Genomic DNA, 25,127 nt, shown 5'->3' with positions numbered 1-25,127 from the left:
TCCCTACAGCTCTTGTCTTTTGGCGACTTTTCCTGCTTGTATCTGGAAGGATGGTACTAAAAAAAGGCATTATTGTGAGAGTATTTTAGTAAGATAATGAACATTTATGCTTTTAATTCACTCTGGCATAGCCACCAAAGACCAGCAATGAAGGAAGAGTACAGAGAGACAATGGTGGTGGTTGTTGAACAGGTGGCAGAGAGATGTGTGTGTTTCTAGAAAGACTCTGAACAGAGTTGACCAGACATGGTTTGAGTTCTGATGATACTAGCTATTTGCTGTATATCCTAGGAAAAGTTACTTAACCTCTCAGACACTTGCTTACTCATCTGCAAAATGGAACAGTGATACCTAATTTATAAAGTTGATTTCAGTATTATGTAACATATGTAAAGGACTTCATTCAGTGCCTACATTTAGTAACTGATTAATATGGCAGCAATTTTGAGGATTTCTTTAAAATTTGGAAGCACAGCCTATTCCTGATTATCTATGATTTCTTAGGATACCCTAAGAAATTAGTATCACTTAAAATTAAAAAAGAAGAGAAAGAAGGAAGAAGAAAAACCTGTCTAATTTGTTACATTTGACGTTGGGAATAAATTATGTATCTTCAGGAATTCTTTACATTTTATTTATGGTAAAAACTGAATTAATTTTAACCTACCTCTTGCCTCTTATAAAGGCAAGAAGGTCTCTCAGAATGAGAGACTGACCTGAGCTGAAAAATCTTACCAGCTGATATCTGTGGAGAGTATGTATGAGGAAAATCATAAATAATGTCATATATTCTTAAATACATCACATATATTTAAGTAGCTACAACTAGTCTTCTTGTAGAATCTATATAGATAAAATTAGTTAGAGAGGAGTAGGAGAACATACTGTTTAGTTACTAAATACCAGTCACTTTGAGATGTATAACACAGAAAATAAAATTGCCAAAGCCCAAACTCTCTTAAGCACTTATGAGCTAAGATGAACTAAGCCTTAGTAAGGGTTTGCTTAGTAAGTTGTTTTCCAAATATATGACAGCTTGCTTTCTAACTTTCCCTCTCTCTCTCCTTCTGGTGAGCACACTTGCCCTACAGCAAATTAAAAATAAGTAATAATAATAAATAAAAATTTGATCATTCCTTTTAAAAGTTTTAAAAATCCAATAAATTATTTTGTATTGATTATTGCCCTCACCAATAGATGTACTCCCTAGAAGACATTACATATCTGAGTATGAAGTTTCTAGTTTCATTTGTATATATCCCCCCTTAGTTTTATGATTTTAAAGTTAATGAAGCCTTATGAGTTCATGTTACAAATCCTGCTGGTTTATGTCTTCACTGTCTTTTATGTCCTAACTAATTTCATGAAACTATGAATGATGAGTTTCAGCATCACAGAGATAAAAAGAACCAACCAGCACAGGCCAAGCTATAGCAACTGAGGAATGCAGAGTCAGCAGTGCTGTTACCATTTAACAAAAGAATTCAGATGGCTTCCCCTTAGCAGTGGTAGATCAAGGCACTCTTTCACCCAGATATGCACTTCTCCAGTTGTAGGGAGCTTTTTACCTATAACAAAAAAAGAGAGAAAATAAAATTTTACTGCCGTTTCTCTCTTGGCAATACCATGTCCAAGGATATCAGCCTAAAAATGGTCCGGCATGGGGATAATAGCTAGTGCTTTATGGCATTAACTAAATCTGTACATTCTTAACAATGTTTTTCATAGTCTGGCTGTACTAAACTCAGCTAGCACTCTAAAAATAATTCATATTGATTCCAAGTAAAGAATATTACATTATTCTTTTGGGACTTCATTTAGTTCAATAAGATATCATTGATGTAAAACATTGACTCAGTTATGTTCAAAATGTCTTAATAAAATGTATACACCTTATAAACCTTAATAGCAATATCCGTTGATCCTGGCAAAAGACACATTTGAGTCTAAAGTGACCAAAATAGGTAATGGCTAAGGTATAGCCACTCCTCTTATTAAAAGTGGTTACACATTTTATAAATACATAGTATTTTTACACATGATAGTTAATATTATGAACAGGGAATTATTAAGAAGTTGGTTTAGTCTGAGTTACTGTCTAACCTAGATGAGTTAGCTCAGTCAGTCGATTAAACAGTACTTAAGGAATATCTATTATATGCTCACCTCTATGGTAGGAATGTCACTAAATATACAAGGAATACAATAAATTATCTATGCCATTGGGAAAAGTTCATGGTTAAGCTGAAGAGAGTAATTCAAATACAACCTATAAGAATGAGGTATTCAGTGAAATGCCAAGTTATTACTGTAATATTCTAGAGGATGATGTGATCAGTGAGGAGTAGTCAGGGAAAGTTTTCTGAGGGAGATATGATTTCATCTAAGACTTGGATAACTTGAGGAGAAGAGGAAGCCATTCCAGGGAAGAAAAGCCACACAAGCGAAAACTCAGACAAGGTGGAGCCCATCAAAACACACCATGCTCCTAACCCCTACCACCAAGTGATAGTGGGGAAAGTAGAAAATAACTTGGCAGAATTTCTATGCATGTTGACCATAAATGATAGGATACAAATTACATGCAGAAGAACATGCCTTTTAGGAAGATCCAGAAGTGAAAAGATGGTGGTCTGACAGCAAATTGGCCTAAAGAAATGCTTTGCTTCCCCACTGGTTCTTTTTTCTTTTTCTTTTCTCTTTCCTTTCTCCTTTTCTTCTCTTTCCTTTTCTTTCCCCTTTCCTTCCTCCCTCCCTCCCTTCCTCCTCTCTCCCTCCCTTCTTCCATCCCTCTTTCTTTCTTTCTTTCTTCCTTTTCTTTGTTTTTCTTTCTCCTTCCTTCCTTTCCTTTCCCTCCCCTTCCTTTTCTCTCTTTCTATTTCTTTCTTCTTAACTAAATTGAATGCCTTTCTCCAGTTCAGACATTGCCCTCACTATCCACTACTTCTTCTATCTCATTAGTTTTACTGACTAGTTACTGAAAGTATGTCACTTTGTAGCCCCTGATTTTACTCACAATATTCATATAGATTCTTTAAAAGAAATTTTTCTTTATTAAAGATTTTTGCTATAGGGTATATGTGCTCAGCAGAGACACAGAAAGACAAAAAGTGAAAAATCAGCCACCGGGGAGGATGGCCACATTGCAATCCCTTCTCCTCCACTCTCTTCTTGGAATCGTGAGCATGCACACACACACTCTTGGTGTGAGTTTCAAGTCACTGCATCCAGGAGTAGAACTGCAGTCTACCAAGTGGAACTCCAACACCTTAACCATCATGCCACCTGATGGCCTCTTCATATAGGCTTTTTTTTTTTTTTTAGAGAGAGAATTTCTTCTTTTTTTTTTTTTTTTCTTTTCTTTTCTTTTCTTTCCTTTTGTTTTTTTTTTGGCTATAGGGCATGTGTGCTTGCCAGAGAGACAAAGGGGGATAGAGAGACAAAAAACAAAACATTACTGCCCTAGGGGGGATGGCCATGCCACAGTCCCTTCTCCATTATCCTTTTAGGATTTTGGGCACACATGCACTCAGCATAAGTTTTAAGCCACTGGGGGTCCAGGACTCAAATCATAGTCGTCTACATAGGAGTCCAGTGACATAACCATTATGCCATCTGTTAGAACCCACATAGATTCTTTTTTTTAGATAGGGTATGTGCGCTTGCAAGAGAGACAGAAAGCAAAAAGCCACCCCCCCCCCCAAAAGGCTGGCCACACCACAATCTTCTCCTCCATTCTCCTCTCAGGATTTTGGGAATGTGTGCACACAGCATGAGATTGAGATTAAGCTGCCAGGTCCAGGACTCAAACAGTGGACCGTGGTCAACTATGTGGGAGTTGAGGGACATAACAATTATGTCATCTGCTGGTTCCCCCATCTAGATTTTTAAGGACAGTAACTTGGAGAACTTCTTTTGGAAACTGGGAGCTGAGAGGAGGGCTGGCATTCATTTCCTGTCAATCTCTTCCTCCTTATTTAGACTGAAAACCTTAGACCCTAATATCAAGGATACAATTAGTAATCTTGGGGAAGATGTTCTATCTCCTAATGTGACCCTGAGAAGAACAATAAGCTCTAATTTATTAGGAGCTTCATATGACACTTCTAGTTTCCACATGTAAAAACTAATACTTAAGTTTCATTGTTATCATAGCAATATTGGTAGGTTCAAATTCCAAATACAGGAAAAGCCATTTATTGTACATTGTGTGGACAGAAACAGATTGAGTGAAAGTTAAAACAAGTACTGTAAACTGGACTAGATAAATGAGAATTTTCTCACAGAAACAGAAAGTAGAATGGTGTTTACTAGAAGCAGGGGGCAGGAAAATGGGGAGTTGTTGTTTAATGAATACAGAATTTCAGATAATGCAAGATGAAAAAGTTTTGGAGATCTATTTTAGTAAATATAGTTAACACTACTGAGCTGTATACTTAAAAATGGCTAAGATGGGGGCCAGCAGGTGGCGTGGTGTTTAAGGGGCTGGTCTCCCCCAGAGCTGACTGTGATCTGAGTCCCAGACCTGGCGACTTGAAAGAAAATCACGCCAGGTGCATATGCATGCATTCCTCAAATCCAACGAAGAGAGCAGAGAGGAAGGGACTGCAGCATGACCATCCACCTTAGGGGGTGATTTCTCACTTTCCCTATCTCTAGCTCTGTCTGGCTCAGCACATACACATGCCCTATGGCAAAAATCTTAAAAATAATAATAATGGTTAAAATGATAAATTTCATGTTGTCTTTATTTTTGGAGAGGTTTTTGCTATAGGGCGCGTGTGCTTGCCAGAAAGACAGAGAGGGACAGAGAGACAGAAAGTGAGAAATCACCCCCCAGGGGGGATGGCCACACTGCAATCCCTTCTCCTCCATTCTCCTCTCAGAATCTTGGGCACGCACGCACACGTGCCCAGTGTGCGTTTAAGCCACCAGGTCTGGGACTTGAACCATGGTTGATTACATTGGAATCCAGTGACATAGCCATTACACCAACTGCTGGTCCCTCATGTTGTGTGTCTTTACCAGAACTCTTTAAATGAGAAATCTCTAGTTTATAACTGTGAATCAACTCACTTGGTCTATGTAATTACCAACCTTATACATTTGGTTAGGGATTCACCTTTGAAAATATAATAAATCTCTGGAGAGCAGAAGGATAACAAAAGAGCTTAGACCTGCACAGAAGATCATTACATACCAGGGATTGGCTCTGGGACATACTGGAGAGCTAGCTTCATTTCGCCTCTGTTTTCAGTTTCAAGAGCAACTGGTGCTGTCTGAAAAATGAGAGATGTCAGCAGGTTTAACACACAGAACTTTATATTCTAAAGTCAAGTCTATTTATATCCTATTCAAGTCTATTTTGCAGGACAAAATACATCCATTTCTAGAACACTATATCACTCAGGAGTGCCTTGGATTAAAATTTCACTCTGCACTGGAGTGAAAACTATGGAAAACTATGCTGTGTATCCCAAAAACTTGCAGGGTACTCAGAAAATCTTTCAGGGCCTTTAGTCTTGAAGATGGTAGAGAAATTAGAATGGCTTTCTTGGAGATAGGAAAGATGTCCTAGAATGCTTTAATTTTGATCAAAATTCAGACATTGTGTTAGCTGTTCAGCTCATATGAAACAATTTAGTTGTATTACTTTTTTTTTGGAGGGATGTGGGAAATAGTGTGGGAAGGTAGGGAGGAAAAGACACTTTACATTTTCAAAACTGCATTAACCTGATTACCTTAGAACAAATGCAAAGATGTCTACACCCATAACGAAGACCTGGGCAATAATTTTTTAAAAAATGTATCTGTTCTTTTCTTTCTTTTTTTTTTTTTTTTAATAAGTATTTTATTTAAGTATATTTATTTATTTAACCAGAGAGGGACAGAGAGAAAGCAAGCTGCCAGATCCAGGACTCAAACCACAGTTGACCATGTGGGAGTCCAGTGTCCTTAATCACCACACCACCTGCCAGTCCTGTGTATCTGTTATTTTCAAGTATTTATTTTCAAAATCTGACTCCTTTGAGCATTATTTCCAAACCAGAAGCATGTATCAGAAATATAATGGAAGTTAGTTAAAAATGAGATGTATTTAATGTCTTTTGAGGAGTTCAGACCTAGAGGTGGAAATAAATGTGTCAAGGGATTTTAATGCTGCATTTAGGAACCATTTCTTTAGTGGAACTGTTTTATTATGCAGATGCACAATAATGATGTGTGTTCATTTTGATATTTGTCATTCCAACTATTATGGATTAGCTTGAATCACACCAAGCCTCACCCTGAGAATAAAAACCAAGTAGGGTTAGAGGTGGCACAGGGGTACTGTGCTACTCCCAGGATTCTGGATCCCACATGACAAACATGGTTTGAATTCCTCAGTCAGCCTGAAACACACCAGGGATACGTGTGTGCTTGAGATCCAGGAGGTAGAAGAACTGAAGGAAGGGGATTTGGGCATTACTGGACCCTGTGGGAGAGGGATATTCCTCTCCCTCTCTTTCTTACTCATTCTCACGTGCACATGCGTGTGCCCTATCATGAATAAAGGGGGAAAAATTAAGCAGGATTAAAAAATTGTTTTGAAGGTGCTAAAGAATTAAGATGAGGCTTAAACAGACAAGATCTTAGTGCCTACCTCCTCTCAGATGATGTAGCATCAGCTGATGTTTAAGAACATAAAAATCTTAGCAGAATGAGACAAAGACTCTCTTTAAGGCTTTTAGTAGTCTCCTGGAGCTAAGGAGACACAAACTAGAAACCATGGCCTGCCAAGGAGGAATGACACTAGAATTATTTTGAATTTCGGAGTATCTTTATATATAGAATGAGATCTTGGGGATAGGACTCTAGTCTAAACACGAAGTTCATTTATGTTTCCTATACACTTTATACACATAGCCTAATTTCAGATAGTATTTTTGTATAGTAGCATTTTAACTATAACCTGTTACATGAGATTAGACATGGAATTTTCCACTTGTGGTGTTATATCAGCACCCCAAAATTTTCAGATTTTGGAGCATTTCAGATTTTGGATTTTCAGAATAGAGATATTGACCCTTTAATAATAATGTCATATGTGACTTAAAATATACATATAATTAAAACACAACAAAAAAACAGCACAAAAGATGGGAGATTGGAAAATGTTCTTGGTTCCTTTCATTGTCCTAGAAATAGTGAAAGCTCTAATTTACATTAGACACTTTAACATTTTTTTCTTACTAGAAGGCACATGTGCTCACCAGAGAGAGAGAGAAGGAATTTGAGAAACCACCCCTCATGGGGGATGGTCACATCACAACCGTGTCTCTTTAATTTCTCCTGTTGCAATTTTGGGTATACACATACATGCACCCAGAACATTTTTCAAGCTTCTGGATCTGGGATTTGAGCCATGCAGTCGGACATGTGGGATCTAGCCACCTTAATCACCATACCACCAGCTAGCCCTAATCACTTTTTAAAAATAACTATTTTTATTGTATTTATCATTATTATTATTATTATTATTATTTTAATTTGACCAGAGAGAGACTGACAGAGCAAAAAAGGGAAAGTGAGAAAGCAAGCTACTAGGTCCGGGGTCGGCCATGTGGGAGTCCAGTGCCTTAACCACCACACTACCTGCCAGCCTTGTCCCAATCACTTTTAATTAAAGGATGGATACTGTAATTTCTACAGTAATTTCTTTTATCCAATAAGGAAAAAGGAATAGAAACTGACACATTGATAGAGAAAAAATAGAATAATAACTGATAAATCTCTGGGACCAGCAGATGATGTAATAATAATTCCCAAAAGGTATAAATATGGAAATAAGAAAACCAGGATAAATAAGAAGATATTAGATTTGGATCCAAATATGTCAATAATTACATTAAGTGCAAATGGACTAAATAATTCAATTAAGAATACATATTTTCAGATTGGAATCAAAATCAAAATTATTGCTTATAAGAGACAATTTATTTTTTTTGAAGAGGTTTTTGCTATAGGGTGCATGCACTTGCCAGACAGACAGAGAGAGACAGAGAGACAGAAAGCGAGAAATCACCCCCCATGGGGGATGGCCACACGGCAATCCTTTCTCCTCCATTCTCCTCTCGGGATCTTGGGCACACACGCACACGTGCCCGGCATGAGTTTTAAGCCACCGGGTCCAGGACGTGAACCACGGTCGATTACATGGGAGTCCAGTGACACAGACATTATGCTAACTGCTGGTCCCTATAAGAGACAATTTTAATATGTCAGATGGCACATGTACTCTCCAGAGAGACAGAGAGTGAGAGAGAGAACAAAAGCACCCTCTGATGGGGTGCTTTCCTTCTCTATTTCTTTATCCTGCCAAAATTTTTGGCATATACTGGTGCATTCACACACACTCACACACACAAAGCCAGGGGGGAGTGTATTTGAATCATATGGTCGACCATCTGGGATCTGGCTCTTCTAACAACAAGCCATGAGGCAAGGCCTAATAAAAATCTATCTGAACAAAAGAATTTAGACAGAAAAAATCAAACAATAGAAACAAACTTCTAATCAAAAGGAAGCTGATAGAACCACACTAATATTGACAAAGTAGACTTTGAGGCAATAAGCATTACTTGAGATAAAAAGGGATATTTCAAAATGATAAAAAATGGTCACTTGATCAAGGAGATATAACTTAAAATGTATATATACATAATATGAAGATCTAAAAATAAACAAATAACAAAACTAAAAAGAGAAAATGACAAATCATCATATCTTTCTTAGAAATTCATAGCATATAAGGCATAAAATTTGTAAAGATAATTTAAGCAACCAGTACTGACTTAATTAACAGATATACAACATTACATCTGACAATCATAGAATGGTTTCTCTTCAACTGACACATGGAACATCAAAATTTGACCACACACTGTTAAGATTATGTCTCAAGGGAACCAGCAGTTAGCATAATGGCTATGTCGCTGGACTCCCACATAGTCGACCACGGTTTGCGTCCTGGACCCGGTGGCTTAAAACTCATGCCGGGCGCGTGTGTGTGTGTGCCCAAGATCCCGAGAGGAGAATGGAGGAGAAGGGATTGCGGTGTGACCATCCCCCCTGGGGGGTGATTTCTCACTTTCTGTCTCTCTGTCTCTCTCTGTCTCTCTGGTGAGCGCACGCGCCCAGAAACCCTCTCCAAAAAAAAAAAAAAGATTATGTCTCAAATTTGAAAAGATTGGCTTATTTAAATGACTTCCCTGAAGTCTGTGAAACATTTTGTGTTAAATATTTTAAACATTCTCCCTTTAGACTTTTTTTTTTTTTTTTTTTTTTTTTTTTAAGTTTTTGCCATAGGGTAGAGTACGTGTGCCTGCTGAAGAAAGATGAGAGAGACAGTGAAGGGAAAGTGAGAAATCACTCCCCAGGAACAATGGCCGCACTGCAAGTCCCCTCTCCTTCATTCTCCTGGGATTTTAGGCATATATGTACATGTGCTGGCTAGAGTTTCAAGTTGTTGGGTCTGGGACTGGAACCATGGTTGGCCCTGTGGGAGTCTAGGGCCTTAATTACCACACTATCAGCTGGCCCCACCTATAATCTTTTTAACCTTTCTTCACTGAATGTACAAGCTAAGTTCAACTCTAGTTTAAAATGATCCAAAACTACAGATCATCACTCTGGGGTAAACAGAAGTAAGATTCTTCCCACATACCAGAACCCAACTAATCAACCCCCCAATCAACTCTGGGCTTACCTTCCGCTTCAGAGGGTACCACCTCAGCTGCTTGTTCTGTTTATTGTCCCAGTCCCACGTTTCCAAATCAAGCTCCACCTCCCCTAGGAAACTATTGCGTTTAAATGTATCCCGATGCCAGACAGACAGGTTCAGCTTCTGTGTTTTTAAGATTTGCTTTTCGACTTTATACTGCAGTTCAAAGAACAAAGTTAAGATGATGAATAATGTTGCTTTATGCCAAAGTTATGAACAGAGATGAAGAGAAAAGTCATTTGTGTAGATCAGATTTTTTGATTTAGTGGGTTTCAAGTCTCAAAAATATTGCAAAGTCATCTTATTCTAAAGAGTCTTGTTCCAAAGAACTAAAATCCATCTTTCACAAAACCTGATTTTCTTTTCTCCTCTGGAAAAGCCAATCATGGCTTGAATATCATAGCTGATAATAGCTCTTTAAAAAACAAAAGCCAATTATTCAGGGTTTTTTTTTGCTGGATGTTTTTAGACCAGATACAGCATAAGTCAAACTCAGTCTAAAATATTGGATCATTGGAAAAGTCATGATGCATTTTTGCATAGAAAAACATGAAAAAAATATGTCATGGCTTTTCCAGTGACCAAATACAAATCAAGTTTAATTCAATTCCTTGTTTTCTATCTAAGACCAAGGAATTAAAAAAAAAAGACTAAAAAGATAAACCACTTATCCTCATATATATTTACCTCCCCCACTATCAATATCTTACAAGGACAAGATATTTTTCTAAAAAGGATAAACTTTCTTTTTACTGTTTCATATGGCCAAATAGAAAAGATTTGGCATCCTAAGAGCTTTTCATCTCACAAATGCAGTCAATCCTTAATTATATATAATCATGGAAAGGATAATAGTATTTTTAATCTAAAAATAATCTCCATTTGGCTTTATGATGTACTACTTGAATGTTCATTTTGGTTGTAGTCAACTTGCCTTTTTTCGAGTTTATCATTTAAATTATCTGGCTTTTCCTGAGTATAGGGTTGAAGTAGATGACCCAGAAATAGCTAGAGTACTGGGGTATATTACAGTCCAACAGCAATTAAATGCTTGCTACAGAAAACCCACAGGTGGCTAATTTACGCGGGGATGGCTGAGAGTTGATTTAACTGTTTCTTCTTTTCCCAGAGGATAATCAAATACTAAGTCAGAAGTTTCAGAAAGAGAGAACATACCGTGCTTCTTACACTTTTAGCTTTGAATTATCTGTTAGTTATGACTAAGCACAATGCAAGTTGTGGGGGAGAAAAAGATTAGGAGTATGTGAGCTAGTTACACCTTCCATATATCCATCAATCACTTCAATAAACCTTTTTTTGAGTACTTATTCCAGATACTGCACTAAGTTTCAACATTTACTAAATGCTGAACCTGTACTAATCACTTCACACAGAATGACTCTTCTATTGTTCCCAACTATTGAGGTATTATTTAGTACTAACTATAATAAGAAATACTATTCCTGTGTCCCTTTTGTAGATTTGAAAGCTATCATTATTCCCATTTTGCTGATCTGAGGGACAAGCAGAAGTTGTTTTCCCAAAGGCGCTGAGTTTACAAACTACATAGAGTTGCTCCCTGCCCTCATGGAACTTACAATCTGGTGGCAAGCTAGACAACTGAACTACTATTGTTGTTAGGGTGTTGAATGTTAACATAACCTATTGTGAAGCAAGGTTACTGAGGCAGCAGACAGCAAGGGAATCTAGGGGTCCAGGACAGCCTCTCATAGGAAATTCCAAGGCATTTAAGACAATGTAGGAGATATAGTTAAGGAAAAAATGTGGGGAAGACTATTCCAGCCAGAAGGAATAGAAAGTTCTAGTACTGCAAAACAATGTACTTTCTCCAACAAACAGGAAGGAATACAGGAACAAAGAGCATGAAAGGGAAAAAAGAGGCTGGAGTTCAGGTTGTGGAGGGACTGGTACACACGTTAAAAAGTAGGGACTCTTGAACAGTAATGGGAATCCTAAAAGATTTCATGCAGTGAAAATTCTGTGACCAGAATTGTGCTTTTAGAAGATTACTCTGGTTGCAGTGCTCAACTTTTTGTTTTTGTTTTCCAGAGGCACATACACTTGCCAGAGAGAGAAGGGGAGAGGATAAAGTACCCCGTAGGAGGAATGGTTATGCCACAATCCCTTTCTCTCTATTTTTCCATCCTGTCAGAACTTTGGGCACATGCACACATGCAACCAGCATCGATGGTCAGGTTTACCAGTGGTGTGCCCTTGAGCAAGTTACTTTATTTCTCCAAGTCTTATTTGCCTCATCTGTGAGCTGCAGGTAATAATATCTGTCTGGCAGTGTTTGTATGGGGATGAATGAGATGATGTGTACATCTATGTTGTATTGTCTCATACAAAACAGAGCCTCAGAACATTTTTATTCCTTCCCTTCCCTTGGTGATTATTTTATTTGTACAGATACTACCCAATAAGACATGGCTATTTAAACTCATAGGTCACCATTTGGGATTTTCCTATTTAGAGAATTAATAGATACCCTTAGTATCTCGTTATACACAGGATTCAAGGTTTTCTTCACTACAAGTGTTTTCTTCTTGCCCATTTTGCCTTTGTCTGGTAACAGATAGGTTTTTACATATCTAAAAAAAAAAGAGAAATGAACAGACAAAAAAAGGTCAGAGATGATAAATGAGATACTTTCACATCTACTTTTTAAAATACACTAAAAGTGACAGCAGAAATAATTATTTCACGACACTAAGAAAAGCAGTAAGTAATAACTACTTTCACTAACACCTTCACATTTAAATGTTTAAGGAAATTTTGGTGGAATGGATCATTTCCTATTGTTCTGAGGATTTCTGCCTCTATTATGTCAGTGAGCCTACCTGCATTTGCAAGAGAGAAAGAGAGAAGAGAACACACCCCTACACGTGAGCTAGTCACACTATAATCCCCTCTTCTTCAATTTTTCATCTAGTCAGGATCCTGGACACACCCAGCAGTCTTTTCAAGCTGCCAGCGACCAGAACTCAAATTCTGGTTGGCCATGTGGAATCCAGCTTCATCTGCAGAACACCTAAATGCTGCGTCACAGCCAGCCTTATTCTAAAGATTTTTCAGGAACATTTCCTGAATTCACTTTTTCTCTTGACCTCACGTGTTGTGTCTGTATGTGAATGTGTATGTGTATGTTTGTGATGTGGGGCCACAACAGATATCTAATAGTATTTCATTTTATTTTCTTTTAAGAAAAGCTTTGGTACTTACAGTATATTTTAAGTTTTCCTTTCTTTTTCTTTTTTTTATAATTAAAAAAAAAAGGGGGGGGCGTGTGCGCTCGCCAGACAGACAGAGAGAGAAAGAGAGACAGAAAGCGAGAAATCACCCCCCAGGGGGGATGGCCACACTGCAATCCCCTCTCCTCCATTCTCCTCTCGGGATCCTGGGCACGCACGCACACGTGCTCGGCGTGAGTTTAAACCACCAGGTCGGGGACTCGAACTGCGGTCGACTACATGGGAGTCCAGCGACATAGCCATTACACTAACTGCTGGTTCCTTTAAGTTTTTCTTACACTCTATAAAAAAATAATAATAATAATCTTAGGGCCAGCAGGTTGTGTGGTGGTTAAATGTACTGGATTCCCACATGGCCAACAAAGGTTCAAGTCCCAGACCTGGCAGCTTGCTTTCTCGCTTTCCCTTTCTCTGTCTCTCTCTAGTCAAATTTAAAAATAATAACAAGTGGAATGAAATAAATACATCTTTTTAAAAATTAAAAGATTTATTTTGATCTAATTAACTCATATTTAGACCTAATTATGGACACCTAATTAAGTCATATTCAATGTAAAAAATAAAGGATGTTGAGCTCCATTGCTTTTATAAAAAGAAAACAGAAAAGGATTGGGACCAGCAGGTGTAATGGTTATGTTGCTGGACTCCCACATAGTCAATTGTGGTTTGAATCCTGGACCTAACGACTTAAAACTCACACCTGGTGCATGTGTGCCCAAGATCACAACAGGAGAATGGAGGAAAAGGGATTGTGGTGTGGCCATCCCTACAGGGGGTGATTTCTTGCCTTCTGTCTCTCCAGTGAGTGCACTTGCGCACATGCCCTCTATCAAAAATCTCTCAAAAAAAAAGGAAAGGATTGCACTTGTGCCAGCAAAATAATTAAGAATCAGAGGATAAGTAGGGTATACCATTCAACTTTTGTGATTAAACTGAAATGCAGTCAAACCTGTGATTTAAAAGGTAAGTTATAATGTAATTCCCCTTCTAATGTAGCTCTTCTGTAGGATACAATTTATTATTTTTTTACAAAAATTATAAAATTTGTATTCAAAATGTTAGAAGACAACATTTGTCCAGAATGCATATGTGCAGGGTAGAATTTAAATATGAAAACGGATCAGTATTTGGCGTAATGGCTGTGTTGCTAGACTCCTATGTAGTCAACTGTGGTTCAAGTCCCAGACCTGGTGGCTGAAAAACTCATGCCAGGTGCATGTGAGTATGTGTCCAAGATCCCAAGAGCAGAATGGAGAAGGGATTGCGACGTGGCCATCCCCCTCGGGGGGGGGGGATTTCTCACTTTCTGTCTCTCTGCCTTTCTGGCAAATACACGCACCCTATAGCAAAAACCTCTCCAAATAAATAAATAAATAAGAAATCTACCTCATTCTAGAATCATGGCTATTTTTATACCACTGAATAATAGGAAGAATGGCTCACATGTCCCTAATTCTAGCAGAAGTTTGAAACTGTAGTGGAAAGAGACCACAGTTCCAGCTCTAATTCTTCATTTTTCTGCTTTTTGAATTTATGTGTAGGGGTTATTTATCTTCTCTGGTCCTTGTTTCTTTATCTGTAAAATGAAGAAACAAAATGATCTTAAAGTCTCTTCCAAGTTGAAACTTTTTTTTTTTTTGAGAGGTTTTTGCTATAGGGCACGTGTGCTCGCCAGACAGAGAGAGACATAGAGACAGAAAGTGAGAAATCACCCCCCAGGGGGGATGGTCACGCCGCAATCCTTTCTCCTCCATTCTCCCCTTGGGATCTTGGGCACGCACGCACACGCGCCTGGCGTGAGTTCTAAGCCACCGGGTCCGGGACGCAAACCGCGGTCAACTACGTGGGAGTCCAGCGACATAGCCATTACGCTAACTGCTGGTTCCTCAAGTTGAAACTTTCTATGCTTCTCTGTGTGTGTGTTTTTTTTTTTTTTTTATAATAGGAGCACATGAATTTGTAAGTAAAACAGCAGCTCCTCCCAATTTTTCAAACATTCTTTTTAACACAGTCTCACACATGCTCTGCCTTTGATGACTTTCTTTCCTTCCCAATTCCTACATAATTAACACTTTGAAAACTAAAAGTGGGTGACTCTACAGGTACTTACGGGTCTGATCGTTGTTTTTTAACATCGGCTGCTGCTAAGTCCTTACACTGGGCCACAAAAACATGCAACTCTTTCAGTGACTCCACATAGTCAACTGCAAACTGAATATTTCCTTTAACTTCCAGGTTGCCAAAGTCTCCACTGTACACACTCATCACACTTCCACTCACCTAAAAGCATCAGAGACACAGAGTGTTTGTCTAATTTTTGAGCCCAGTACAAAAATCACAGATACAAGCTTTGCTTGACATTATTTCTCTAGCTTTCATATAAAAACAGGTAATGTAATATGGCACAAAGATGCATCAATAGAGGCAACAAGAAATTATATACATGAATAGTGTTATAAAAATTACCCCTAAATGACACAGTTGAAAAATGAAATACAAAGTTATTTAGATACTGGTTCTTTTCAAAACAAAATGATTTTATGCAAGGTGGCATGCAGAGTTCCATTTTTAGGCATGCTTAATATTTAAAATGCTAAAGGAAGAGGACGTGAAAAACCACAGGCACACAAATCACAGTGACACTTTGCTCTATCAAATTTCCAAGGCACTAAGAGGGAATTTTACCATGTTATCCATCCACTGAATCTAGGAAAATGCTTACTGAGCCATCTGCTTTTAGAGGACAGGAAGGGTAGAAAATGGATGATTGATGAAGGAGCTTTAAAGTCTTCCCAAGGGCATACATTAGATTGTTATCAGCAGAAATTTGATTTAAATAGATTTTTTTTAAAAAAGGTTTCAGAAATGCAAGGCTAGTGAGAAGTTAAGCACAACTTATTTATTTAACGTATCTGTTGAGATATATGTATGTATATAGATCAGAACTATTTAGATGAGTATATGAGGATGTATTTACAAATATATACATTTATACATACACACATCTCCATGTGCTACATGCACATAGAACTACCTAACTTTATGCGAGAAGTTCTATGTAAAGTCAAATTCTCTTAAATGAATTCTGAGCAACTATATTTGTGGAGTTTTCCTTTTAAAACACCGTTCTGAATTCTTCTATACGGCAAAGAATCATCTCTCCTATTCTTTTATGTGAATAAGCATACTCATCAGGCTTACCAAAAGAGAGGTGCAATTCTATGCGGGCAGAATGTATAGAAGGATATCTGATATAAGCAGATTTTATGATAATTACCCAATTTGTTACACAGAAAAATGTAGTGGTTCATCTTATTAGTAATCTAGGGTTTTTTTTAAAGGAACTTACATCCAAATCCCTCTCCCTAAAAAAAGTCCCAGAGACAAAGGAACACAACATTTATTTATAATGGATATGAAACTCCCCCCCCCCTTTTTTTAAAGGAAGATTTAGCTAGCCAACAGTGAATTATGGATTAGAGAAAATGCTTGTGCCTGTGGAGTCAGAAAATCAAGAGGCCGGTTATACGATGATCAGGAGTATTGGGGAGCAAGTTCAAGAAGCGGTGTGGTATTAACAGGAGCCTTTGTTTACATACAGAAGACAAGGACGTCATGCCAGAGGAGCTGCTAAGATTGGTTAAAGAGCCCGGGCTCTTCTTATGTCTGCTGAGCTGGTAACTGCTTTCTGATGCTGTATCAGTTTCTCTGTCATCACTCTACAAAACATCACATAATATGCACAGTATTTAAAATCAGAATGAGTCAAGGTCAAGTTCCTGTTTAGGAAAAAATGGTATCTTGGTATCCCACTGATCTATGGCATTTCTCAAGATTAAAGGATGCTAGGGCTACATGCCAGGGAATGGGATTCAGGATGGAGTGGGTGGTTTGGGCTGGACCTCAGGAAAGGAGGACAGTGCTTAGCTACCAAAATAACCAAGTGATTTTTTCACTATAAGGTAGCCCTAAGGTGTTACAGAAGACAGAGCTATAGTGAACTTTCTTACCGCTCTGTTAATATCACATATTTATGCTACCTGGGAAATCTTATTGATATATATTAGAAATTGATGTTAGCCATACAATAAAAAGTATGAGACCTACTATCAAGATATAAAATATGTTTAATCCCTTTCATTATTCCTTATTCGTTATTATAGCCTTTACTTCCCTAAAAATCAAATATTTCACCCGAGATATTAAACTAGGAAAAAGAAATGGTAGTATGATCTGCTTCAACTAAAGGTTTAAAATATATTTAAAAAACTTTTTTTAATCATCCCTATGTGTTTCCATAGAGTAACTGTGCTTATTCTTTCATTGCTATAGGGAAGTATATAAAATTATATATTCTATCTACATTCAATTTTAACATATTTTTTTAAAAAGCAGCAAGATTCTTAATTTAAATATGTTCCAGGAAATATATACCTGGGACAAGAAAAAAAAAGTAAGAGTAACTTTTTTTTTTTTTTTTTGGCTAGAGGGCATGTATGCTTGCCAGAGACAGAGGGAGATGGGGGAAGATAAAGCACTCCTCATGGGGAATAGTCACACTGCAACCTCTCACCTCTGCTCTCTTTCTGATTTTGGGCCTGCACACACATGTGCCTGGTGTGTTTCTCAAGTGCCAGGTCTGAGACTCATCGTGTGTGGTTCTGGTTGCCTTAATCACCAGGCTACAGAGCTAGCCCAACACATTTTTTTTATATTTAGATGTACAGTTTATTGGATAGTAGCATTTAAAAAAAAAAATCATGATTCAGAATAAGCTCCTTTTGTTGTTAGAGAGTTTATAGTGCAATTCAGAGGTTTTTGGGGTTAGGGGTACACCTTTAAGGAGAAATAGTTAGTTCATGCCAACATGTTCCAGGGCCATGCAATTATGTACAATACAATGAATGGCTATTTTAATACAGGTTAAGAAAGGAGTTAAAGAAAAAACAAAATTAATGTCTTACATGAATGAGAAAAGGATCTGCTCTCAAGAATTAAAAAAATAAAAATCCATACCCTTTAAATATCTCTATTGTGACACTCTCTCTCCACATGCTACAGTCCATTTTTGCCACTGTAGCACATACTACATTCTACTTAGTGTATCAGCTCACTAGTGAATTACTGGAGAGATGGGACCTTATCTTATTGAGCTGAAATAGTGTTTTTCATATAGCCGGCACTCAACAAATATGACTGATGCTAAGTCCCTAAAGACAGTGGACAAAGAAGCAAGGCCTGTTTCTTTAATATCCTGTTCAACTCTGTATACTTTCAGAGGTAAAATGATACAGCTTAATTCTGGCATCTCTGAGGTACAAACCCAGACAATTTGAACTCTTCAATGTGGGGCTATGAGAAAACCAGTTAAAACTGAAGGAAGGGGAAACATTAAAATTCAGAAACTGATATTATTTCCTTCTCAAATTATTATTGGGTCATTGAGAAAGTCATTTTTCTATGAGATTTTTTGTATTTTCCTATGTTTTCCTTTGTGAAAATGCATCATGACTTTTCTGACAACCCAATACATGTTCCATTCATATGACTACACAAGACCAAAACATATTTTACAGAAGTATAAAATCAGAAAACTCTATGAGGTGTCTTCTGTTGGCTTCTAGCCAATGAGTTAGTTTCAAAGAATGAGTCATTCTTTCCAAAGGAAACAGTAATGTGGGCTCTTAAAGATACACAAGGACTGGATATTTGCAGACATGGTTCATCTCGGCCCCAAGAGTGGACAGAGGGTATCCAAGATGGTGAGAGAGAATGTATGTAATTTATGCCCAGAGCTTTCCTCACATTTCATCAACTAAAAGAATACGTGAGGATGAAGCCTTTTTCACTGTCAGATAACATATCCAAACTATAAATACTAGTAACTGCCATTAAACTATGTTCAATAGACACCATGTGTTTTCTCTACATTATCCCACTGATTCCCTACAACCTAATGTGGTAAGTACTAGGAAACCAGACTTAGGGTAGCTAAAGAATTTGTCCATGATCACACAAGCACATCAGAATCATAGCTAGGACTCAGAATGTCTGATTCCAGTGCTCAGGTAAACTGCCTGACTGCAAAAACAGGGGATCTTCATTTGGTCAAAAACCTGAGTTAAAGTTCTAGATCTTCCTTTTAGTAGCTGTTGAATTTTGAGAAAGTTACTTAACCTTTCTGAGGCTCTTTCTTCTTTTGTACAACAGAGAAAATAGTACCTACCACCTGTAGTTAGTGAGAGGTGGATATAAGAATGAACATTAGGTGCCAAGCACATGCTAGGTACTCCATGAACAGTGGATAATATTCATCTTCTTTCTTGAGACAGTATAGTACAGTGGTTAACAGCATGGGAGTCAGATTTAGGGTCCAGTCCTGGGTTAGCCTCTTTGTAGCTTCATGAGGTTATTTTACTTCTCTTAGTCTCGTTTTCCTCACCTGTAATATCTGGGAGTAATGATAGTGTCCACCTCCCAGAGTGGTTGGAAGATTAAATGAGATAATAAACATAAAGTGCCTGGTATGGAGTAGATCTCCCTAAACTTTGCTATTACTTTATTACTTTAACAAATGTTTCCAAGTTAGTTGTACCGCCTTTACCACGTTACCACAAATCTACTCTACTTTCAACTACAAAAGAGTATTCAGTTTATGCCAACATATTTCTGCCTGGATTTCTTATTTTATATTTACTTTGAAACAAAAGTCACATTCCCAAATCTATGCAATTTGACTTAATTAACCAAAAAAAACTCCATTTGAGTCAAATGAGATGAGAGGATTGACAGCACTACCTCTATTGGCTTGGAAGGCAAGGGTCAGTCCTGCTGACCCTTTGGTCTCTGTCATAGTTGAATACAAATATACCAACCTTGGCATAGCAAATGCACCTATCTGACTCCATTTTTCTGAAGGTACAAAAGACAAACTTGCCTCATCTTGGAGGAATGCTGGAACAGACTTGCTCATCCTTTTGAGTTTGTCAGGGTGGGAAAACTGATTATCAGGTTGTGAAGGCACTGTGGAAACTAAACAGCAGCATTTTCATTTCAAAATTATTCTTACAATTGTCAGACAACATAGGCATAAGTTGAAAAGACACTTGGCTTTCATCTGTGAATAGACATGTTTTTATAAAAAGGTTCAAGGCATAGTAGTTCACATGCACAGGGTCACATGCAGTTTTTATATTATACTTTATATATAAGGAGAACCCACAAGGAATTGAACCAAATACAAAGAAAAATTAGTTTAAAAATGGTAGTTTTTACCACATTGGAGTTGAGCTTGAATTATATTAAAGTATGTTGTCACAGTGAGTAGATTTAAACTTATTTTTCTACATCAGAGTTTCAAATTATAGGGTCTGTAATTTATTGGTTCATATCCTTGAGGTATGTTATATTACTCACATGCTACAGGCTGAAAAACTATTTCATTTAGACAGTAAGGATTTCTGAACACAACTCAATAATAAAAGCATCCTGGCTATGAGTGTCTAAGAGCAGGTTTGTTGTTTAGTGATCATAGGAATTCCTTTTCTGGTCATGTCTCTTATTCAGAATTATAAGCGTATAATTTTTAAATTGATTATTTTTTGATTCAGAAATGATCTAGATAACTGTTGAATCAGATAATACTCAATATTCTAAAGCTAAGTTTGAATAATTCAAGTTAGGATTTCTAAGAATTTAGTATGAAAACGTAGCTTATATCTTCTTTCTGACATACTGAGTATATGTATAGAAGAGCCAAGGGAATAAGTTCTAATCCTAATATGCATATTTCTAGAAAATAATTTTCTTCTTTGCCTAGGGATCACATTTTTTATTTTTTTATTTTTTTGCCATAGGGTGCATACACTCACTAAATAGACAAAGAGACAGTGAGAAATCACCCCCGCCCCCAGGGGGGAATGGTCATGCTGCAATCCCTTCCCCTCAATTCTCCTCTCAGGATTTTAGCCATGCATACACATATGCTGGCGTGAGTTCCACCAGCCACCAGGTCCAGGACTTGAACTGTGGTCATCCATGTGGGAATCCAGCACCTTAACTATGCCACCTGCTGGCCTCAGGTATTTTCTAAACAAGCAAATACTGTCTCATAGAAAATGTTTCAATTATATTGTGAACACAATAGAAATATATTGATTTGGCTGTATCATTAAAAGAGGAAAATAGATAAAAATCAAATTACATTTCTAAATATGCCCCAAAAGCCTGACATTCAGCCCTAAACATTAGCTAAATTTATCTTTAGTTAAAAGAAATCTAATGAAATAAAAAATGGAAAATTGGGAACCAGCAGTTAGCGTAATGGCTATGTCACTGGACTCCCACATAGTCGACCGCGGTTTGCGTCCCAGACCCGTTGGCTTAAAACGCACGCCGGGCGCGTGTGCGTGCGTGCCCAAGATCCCGAGAGAAGAATGGAGGAGAAGGGATTGCGGCGTGACCATCCCCTCTGGGGGGTGATTTCTCGCTTTCTGTCTCTCTGTCTGTCTCTGTCTTTCTGGCGAGCGCACGCACCCTGTAGCAAAAACCTCTCCAAAATAAATAAAAATGGAAAATTGAGCTATACATACTAAATATATGCTTGTCCACATAGCAGTTCTCATCTACCCGTGAGCTCATAAAAGTAAATGAATATCAAAAACATTCATGGTTTCTCACTGGAATAACAACTATTTTAATAATTTTCCATTAAACAATATTGTGTGTGTGTACGTTGTGTTGAGTTATACTAGTAGTCATGTGAGATTGGGTCCCATAGGATGGCCCAACAGGAATGCAAAGACTTTTTTGATATAACACTGCTTCCTCTTCCTTCCTTCCTACCTTCCTTCCTTCCTTCCTTCTTTCCTCTTTTAATTGTCAGAAGCTATGTGCAAGTGACAGAGAGAAAGACCAATGGGTTGTGGTCACACCACAATCCTTTTTCACACATTACTTTCTTTTTTTTTAGAATTATTTTATTTAACTTTATTTACTTATTTTAATTTGACCAGAGAGGTACAGAGCAAGGAGAGAGAGAGAGAGATTGAGAGAGAGAGAGGGCAAGTGAGAAAGCAAGCCAGCAGGTCTGGGACTTGAACCATGGTCAGCCATGTGGGAGTCCCACATCCTTAACCACCTCCATCCCATCAGGATTTGGGGCATGCATGCCCACAGTGGCATCTGGCTCATCTTGCACAGAGCTTAAGTGCTGTGCTACAGGGCTGGCCCTCTCTGTTATTTTCAAAGGATACTGTTGAACAATGCTTTGTGGATAAAATTTAAATATAGTCAATTTTACATCCGTGGGTTTTAGTTATTTATGTTTTGATCATGCACTAGGTTTTATCTTGTGGTAAGTGTATTCTCTTCACCAGTGAAGAGGCACTAGAAATCATTTTGGAAAATATTACTTATAAGGGAAAAATTGTTTGCTGAGGGCTTAGCCTATTTGCCTGATCAATATCTAAGCCCATTACGAGGTCATGAATGAAGATACAGACATATACGCATAGAAGTCTATATGTATGTTGCCTTTATTCCTCAAGCTAAATGGTGAATGAAATGCAGCAAGATAAAATATGATGTCATGGGCAGAAGTCTTGCTTCCTCTGCAGCAGCTGGACAGAAAGGGCCGGAGCCTGGACTGTCTTCTTTCCTAGGCAGTTCTCAAGAATTTGTCAAGTCATATGCTCAGCACCTTTTCCTGCTAGCGGGTGGACTTCCTGAGCAAAGTTTTGGATTTCATACAAGATGTCCCTGATTTCTAGCATCAGCACATTTTTTCTCTAATGGCTCCTTCACTTAGCTGCTCTCCTCAGTAAAGCCTATTAGCACATCTGGAGACTCCGGGGAAATTATTAAAAATACTGTGGACCTGAAGGCAGGCTTGTGTGTTAATATCTTCATACCTCTCTCCAGTGCCTCGGCTTATGCAACGGTCTGAACTTGGGATCAAAAGAAATCACTCAGCATATGTGCGTGCCTTGCCAGGCCCACAAGCAGATTTCTTTTGTGCATTATTTGCCTTTAAACCAGTAGTCACAGCTAAGTAGAGACAGATCAAACACAAACATCTTTGCTTAGTGGTGGACATCAGTGAGTTGATGGACTTTTAGTCACTACAAATACACATTTATTTCTCAGATTCGCTTCCTTGATACATTATTGTTCAAGTCCAGTTTAGAACCTCAGAGTTTAAACCCTGGACATAATAATATTTCCTTTCATAGCTATGTAACGAGTCATATACAACTATTCTACATACTGTCAAAGTATAGCTCATTTTAGCCAAATAAATTATAAATATAAGTTATATAAGTGTATGGTCTTGTACAGAGGCCACAAGACATCCAATACTCAAGACCATACTGCAACATAAAAGCCAAGTGAAATGGGAAGTGGCTAAAGTGATTTTAAACAAAGCCTCAAAGAACAGAGACTGACAAAAGTACAATACTCAGGAATAATACTTAAATATATAGAATTCTCCCTCAGTGGAACCACAAATTATATTTTCAGCATATTTTTAAATAAAATCCTTATCAGAATGAAATAGTTTTACAAATGGCAGGAGTTTAGTACCAATAACAGATACTGCGTTATTAATGGGGTTAGTCATTTCAGTATATTTATCGCTATGTAGAGTGGGTCCTTTGGGAGAAAGCTCCGCTACTCACTTCCTGATTGGCATTCATTTGTTTCTGGTTCCTGATCTGCTTTTTGATCTACTCAGAGAACAACGAGGATAAATTCCATTTTAATAGAAGAATTAGAGAGACATCGAAGTAAAATTCTAACAGCAGTTTCACCACTGAGTCTGCAGAATACATCTGACAGGTTTTCAGCTTGCTTTTCTCCATTCCCGGGATGAGTCTTCATTAGCCTCTTTTAGGTTTCCTGTTCAACTAAAATCTAAGAAGCATCTTTCCTTTAGTTCACTAAAATCACAGCATGGAAAGCAGGAGGGAGCACTGGACTAGGGTTATTGAAGCTGAGATTCTGTTTCCCACCCTTCCACTGACTGACTAGTTACAAGATCTTTGAAAAATCACCTAATTTCTCTAAGCCTTTTTTACCTACAAAATGAAGATAAAAATGCCTGCCCCACCCACTTCAGTGAGATTATTATATGCATAAAATGAAGAAAACAAAACTATTACATAAAAGTAAGGGATGGCTTTTAAGAAGGTCGTTTCCTATATTTTATATGGGCAACTCAGTGAGTACATATTTTTATGATTACAGTGAAGGCATTTTGGTAAAAAATTTTAAAATCCAGCATACAAATATAAATTACATATTTGCATAGATTCTTCACTATAAAAATCCATTCCTCCCCCATACCAATGCACTATTAATTACTCTATTCATTTTATAATTGAACCAAGTAACACCTCATCCACTGATAAGCTTCAAGATCTTCTGGTTCCTTAATATTCAGACTTGATTCATTTTACCTTCACTCTATACATAATTATTTATGTAAGGAGAGATAGGGCTCTCCACCCTTGCTATAGGACTTTCCTTTGAACTTGAGATTTTACCAGTTGTACCCAAAGAAGTCAAAATGCTGAGACTAGAGAATCAAACACAGGAATAACCTAACCCAGGAACATACACATCGCTCTGCTGCCAGGAGTTCTGTAAGTCAGAATAGCAAAAATCAGCTCATACCCATAGCAATGCAATTTTCTATTTATAGAAACCTTTGCTTCCCAAAGGTCTCTGATGAGATTCTCTCAACAGCACCACCAGCAGAAGCCTTAAGAATACAAACAGTTAGTATTTTAGAAAAAGCACCAGGTCAGAATTGTTTTACCGTAACTTAGGCACTATTCACCACAAAGTGGTAAATGACGTTCTTCTGTTTTATCCAACAGCTGCACTCCGGTAACTGCCCAAATCACCCCAGAACTTAATACACACACAGACATGCAAATACATAAAGATATTTACCATCTTCAGCACTACGTACTAATTCTTCTGGTAGATTATCTACTTTTGCTTGATCTGTTCAGGAGAAATTAACAAATGGTTAACATGGCTGACCCTTGGAGAGAAAAGAACAATGAGCTTGTCCCTGGAAGCCC

The 25,127-nt window shown here is 37.7% G+C and overlaps 1 protein-coding gene across 14 annotated transcripts in view; it reads right to left on the bottom strand.

Annotated features, from left to right (window-relative positions):
• Positions 1–25,127, bottom strand: part of SYTL2 (synaptotagmin like 2) — a 120,891-nt gene that overhangs the window by 2,062 nt on the left and 93,702 nt on the right. For 6 of the 14 annotated variants that reach the window (XM_006144933.3, XM_006144932.3, XM_006144941.3 and 3 more), the window contains exons 10-19: positions 24,994–25,047; positions 23,715–23,762; positions 19,973–20,067; positions 16,635–16,754; positions 15,146–15,315; positions 12,273–12,375; positions 9,749–9,919; positions 5,201–5,279; positions 1,469–1,568; positions 1–56 (exon numbers count right to left, since the gene is read on the bottom strand). The exon at positions 1–56 is cut by the window's left edge and continues 183 nt beyond it. In XM_006144933.3, the coding sequence (XP_006144995.1) occupies positions 1–56; positions 1,469–1,568; positions 5,201–5,279; positions 9,749–9,919; positions 12,273–12,375; positions 15,146–15,315; positions 16,635–16,754; positions 19,973–20,067; positions 23,715–23,762; positions 24,994–25,047 (996 nt within the window). The other 8 variants (XM_006144937.3, XM_027770458.1, XM_006144943.3 and 5 more) reach the window with 5 other exon arrangements.

The sequence above is a fragment of the Tupaia chinensis genome, unplaced genomic scaffold (genome assembly GCF_000334495.1).
Source record: "Tupaia chinensis unplaced genomic scaffold, TupChi_1.0 Scaffold000139_1, whole genome shotgun sequence".
Lineage (NCBI taxonomy): Eukaryota > Metazoa > Chordata > Mammalia > Scandentia > Tupaiidae > Tupaia > Tupaia belangeri.
This window is presented reverse-complemented; position numbering and strand designations above follow the sequence as displayed.